The 4,354-nt window shown below is 32.8% G+C and overlaps 1 protein-coding gene and 1 long non-coding RNA gene across 2 annotated transcripts; one reads left to right on the forward strand and one right to left on the reverse strand.

Moving 5' to 3' along the window:
• Positions 1 to 715: 715 nt before the first annotated feature.
• On the reverse strand, positions 716 to 2,654 carry LOC109806674 (protein SHORT-ROOT). The gene is made up of 2 exons (XM_020369147.3): positions 1,995 to 2,654; positions 716 to 1,754 (listed from the first exon to the last, which is right to left on the reverse strand). Exons 1-2 carry the CDS (start codon positions 2,652 to 2,654, stop codon positions 1,104 to 1,106), a joined length of 1,311 nt encoding a protein of 436 aa, XP_020224736.1. The 3' UTR covers positions 716 to 1,103.
• On the forward strand, positions 1,675 to 2,824 carry LOC145952810 (uncharacterized). The gene is made up of 2 exons (XR_014430302.1): positions 1,675 to 1,805; positions 2,101 to 2,824. It is a non-coding gene; the product is annotated as an uncharacterized LOC145952810 (long non-coding RNA).
• Positions 2,825 to 4,354: the final 1,530 nt, after the last annotated feature.

Below are 4,354 nucleotides of genomic sequence, written 5' to 3' on the forward strand. Positions count from 1 at the left end.
TTGTTGGAAAATTATATGTAATTACTTCTCTTATTTTGTTATTAAAAAAATATGCTTGAAACACACTAAAAGTATGTGTAATTTCTTTCTTTAAAAAAAAAAGTCATAAGAAGAAATATGTGTATAACTCTTTTAAATGATCAATATGATGGGTGTGTGTGACTCATTAAAATAATTTGGTGTAATTGTAACTATGATATTATATATGTATTTAAGTAACTCATTGAATATACACAACATATATTAGATTTATTATTAGTATTATATTGTATATATATAACACATTTTTTTCTTTCACACCAATATCTTAAAAATTTTACTTTAGATTAATCTTACTCATTTGAAAAATGAATAAAGTATGATTAAAAATTACTTGATCAAATTCAAATACTACCCACACAATTGAAGAAAAATGATCCATCAACAATGTAGTTCTTTGGAAAAATTTCTAACAGAATTTACAAAATCTAACTTCATCACCAACATTCAATTCCTTTCTTTTTCCATTCCCCTCCAAATCAACCGTACGTAACACTTGAAGTATTAATTTCTAAAAGTTTATGTATGCACAAAAACACTTGGTGCAGATAACATTATTGAGATACATGATCGCGTTGAGACCTGACAAGGCGTACCAATGCAGTGAAAGGAAAGAAGCTCCGGGAAACAATATTCCATGGAATTCATATAAAGAGCACAAGTGCAAACACCTTCAAACAAGAGCAAAGCAATGACCTTAATTATAATATAAAAGTGTAAAGCTTAACAACACAAACTCCCAAGCAAAAAGCTTCCTCTTTATAAAGGAGTGTTGGACAGGAGAAAGATTACAAAGTATCACAAGACAAAGTTAAAAAGGAAAAATCCATAATATCATGGTCGTCATCATCATCACTTTCCATATATATCGATCCATGATCCATTGCTAATACTTGCTACTAGTATATAGAGCACCTTAATTTCCAGTGTACTTCTCATCACTCCCTTGGTTTTAAGGTTATCTATATAGTATTGCTAGCTACCAAACACAAATATATATTTATAATATAATAATACACATAGTAACATACATACATGTTGAATTGGAGTACATTTTTGAATTTCTAGGGTTTCCATGCTGAAGCCCAAATCACTGGTTCCTCCTTCCATGTCAAGTAAATTCCTGAAACATGATCCTCTCCCTGAGACACCACCAGCGACCACCCTGGCTGGTACCTCTTCAGCAACGCTTTCACATCATCCACCACGTCATCGCTGAATCCAAACGGCGAAAAAACATTCCTCAGCCTCTCACACCATTGTGTCCCTCTCTCTCTTCTCTCACACTCTCCACCATCTTCAACCTCCTCGCCACAACAAGCCAAAACCCTAACAATGCTCCTCGAACACTCCCTCTCCAGCATCAACCTCTCGTTGCTCGTGGCCGCGAAACTCTCCTCCAGCATCTCGAAGTAGAGAGTGTAGAATCTAAGACACTCCTCGAAACATTTCAGAAAATCCTCGCCGGAGCCCCGAAAATCGGCTTCTTCCTCCACGACGGTGACAACCTTAGGACTCAGAGACTTGAAAGCACGAATTAGATTTTCTCTTTCTTCCACTTCCACTCTTCGTAAAGCTCCAACGCAATTCACAGCCACGGCTTCGTCTTCTGCAATCCCTAATCCTTCTTTCGTGATTTCGCTTAAGCCGTTGATCACGTTGAATTGGAATGGCACTCCCATGAGTCTCGCGAACTTCTCCATGCGTTGACCTACCTATAAGAAAACCATGCCCAGAAGAAGATCACATTTTATATGAATTTAGAGGTAAGAAAAACATTCCTAGAACAACATGCATAATAAATTCTCAGAAGTACACTCGATCATATCTTCAATAAACAACAATCTGTTTGCATATAAATTTGAAAATTTTTTATTTTTAAGAAATAATTAAAAAACATTTATAATTTAAATAGTCAGTGTTCTAAGGTCATATTAATATTATGTGATGTTTACCTCCTTCATGACCGAGCCAGCAAACGCTAAAACGGTGAGTTTCAAGTGGGGTGTTTCATCGTTTCGTGTGGCCAAGGCTTCTAGTAACGTTGGCCACTGCGTGCAGAGAGTGTTGCTGATGTCGATGATGTGGAGCTTGGGCTCGCCTTCCAAGGCCTCGAGGATGGCGCCGTTGGACGCCACGTGGCCGAACGTGGTCCAAGGGCTAACCTCTTGGAATTTCAGAATCAGCTTCCGCATGGAGTCGAAGGAGTGGTTCTTCTCCGCCACGGAGGAGAGCGTTTTGTAGCATCTCTCGCCGGACTCGGTGGCTTTGCAGAACAATGCTTGCAAGAAGTATGAAGCCAGTTTTTGGTCGCAATCGCCATAAGGAGAAGCTAGTTCGTTGAGCATCCATAGGAGATGGTGCGTTTTGGTGGAGTCGCGTTCTGATATGGCTTTTGCGCACTCTCTGAGAAGTCTCGAGGCCCATTTGTTGGCGTCTTCGGTGGTTTCGCTTGCGTCGGAGGAACGGCTGGTGGAGGTGTGGCTGTGGTTGCTCCGGTGCATGTTATCTAACGCTGCAACCTCGTCAATGGTATCATGGTTTTGGTTATTATTGGAGTGGAAGGTGGTTAAGTGTGGTGAAAGGTTGTTTGGAGTGTAAGGAGTTGTGTCCATGTTGATTTTTTTTTTCTTTTCTTTTCTATGGTTGTGGAAAAGGAACGATTTGACTAATTTTTTGCCTTTGAAGTGAAAAATGGTGTTAGTTATTCCAATCTCTTTGTGCTGAAATGGCGAACACAAAACTGTGATTTGGAATGAAATTATATACAGGGTCGTTGTCGCAACTTGTCATGGATTGTAGTATTTTAATGGTTTTGCGTCTGTATGTGTACTGATAATAACATGTTTAGTTAGTATATATATATATATATATATATATATATGTTCAAGTACAGGGACTATGTGGTTGTTGTTGGGTTGGATAATTTTATGTGTCTTGTTTATTTACCCTATTAATTACCTGGAAATTCATTTCGATAATAGACAGACAAGTATGTGGGGAGCTGTTATTATTATTATTTTATATAGGATAATATTTTCTTTGAGTTAATGTCATTATTACATTTGACATTTTACTTCAGCTTTAATTTTTATTTTTTTAGTCTCGCATTAAGACTTTTTATTAAAGTGTGATGTAACTGATAAAAGTTGAAAAACGAGATTGATATATGTTGCTTAAATAATTGAGACTAAATATAGTTTAATTAATGAACATCTTCAATAAGGGATTAGGATATATATCAAAAGCTTATGATTTATAGAGAATGAAAGAATGAGGTGAGTGAGTTAGGAAGGAATTAAAATAAAATAAAATAAACTGATAGAGACATAAATAGACAAGAAAATTTTTGGTAAACCAAAATGAATAAACAACTACTTTATAATTAATCATGTTTAAGCCATTCTATTTACTTATAAATACACTTGTTTTCTTTTTTTTTATTGCTTTATATTTATTAAAAAAAATAATGTCATATACATAAAATAAGAAAAATAATTAAGTACAATTCTTTAGATCATAATTAAATTGTTAAAGTTTGTATAAATTATATCTGCTCGAAAACATTTCAACTATTAATTTGTCTGATTTTTAAAACATTAGCTTATACTATTTTATTTGAGCAAAAACTAAACAACGAAGAAACTTTATTGAACAAATGAATCATCGTATGAACTAATTATAAAATTTATTTAGTGTACTTATAATTAATTATGTTAACTCCATTAATTTATGTTTGATGGGTGAAGTGACATAAACGATCACTACAGACTTCTATAGTTTTGTATAGTAGAGTTGCGTAGATAATGTCAAAATTATATTAATAAAGAAAAATAAATTACTATACTACAAAGAAATCGGTCTGCATTTGTTTTATGATTAAAAATTCATATATAAGAATGAAAACTTAGAGATGTAGTACTCTTATGTTTATTATGAGTTATAATTTTTTTATATTATTTATTTTCAGGAAAATACATAGTTAATACCATAATTTAAAACATTTAAATTATTTTCACGACAACGTAAGGAGTTTTTTTTTTTACAAAACGATTTCATTTTTTTTCTTATTTTAATTATTCTAAATTTAAAAAGTATTCTTAAAAAATTTAACCCTAGCTTGATATATATATTTTTAAGGGTAAATTATGAAAAAAAAACTATATATTAATAATGTAAAATAGTTTTATATTATCATTTAATCACAATTTATTATTTATTAATTCTAAGTTTGTTGACTTTTTATTATAATTACTTAAAAAATAATCTTAATAGAGATTTTCGATTAGTCGGCATTATAAAATTTTTCATGCAA

This window comes from Cajanus cajan, chromosome 10 (genome assembly GCF_000230855.2).
Source record: "Cajanus cajan strain Asha chromosome 10, NIPB_CcT2T_4, whole genome shotgun sequence".
Lineage (NCBI taxonomy): Eukaryota > Viridiplantae > Streptophyta > Magnoliopsida > Fabales > Fabaceae > Cajanus > Cajanus cajan.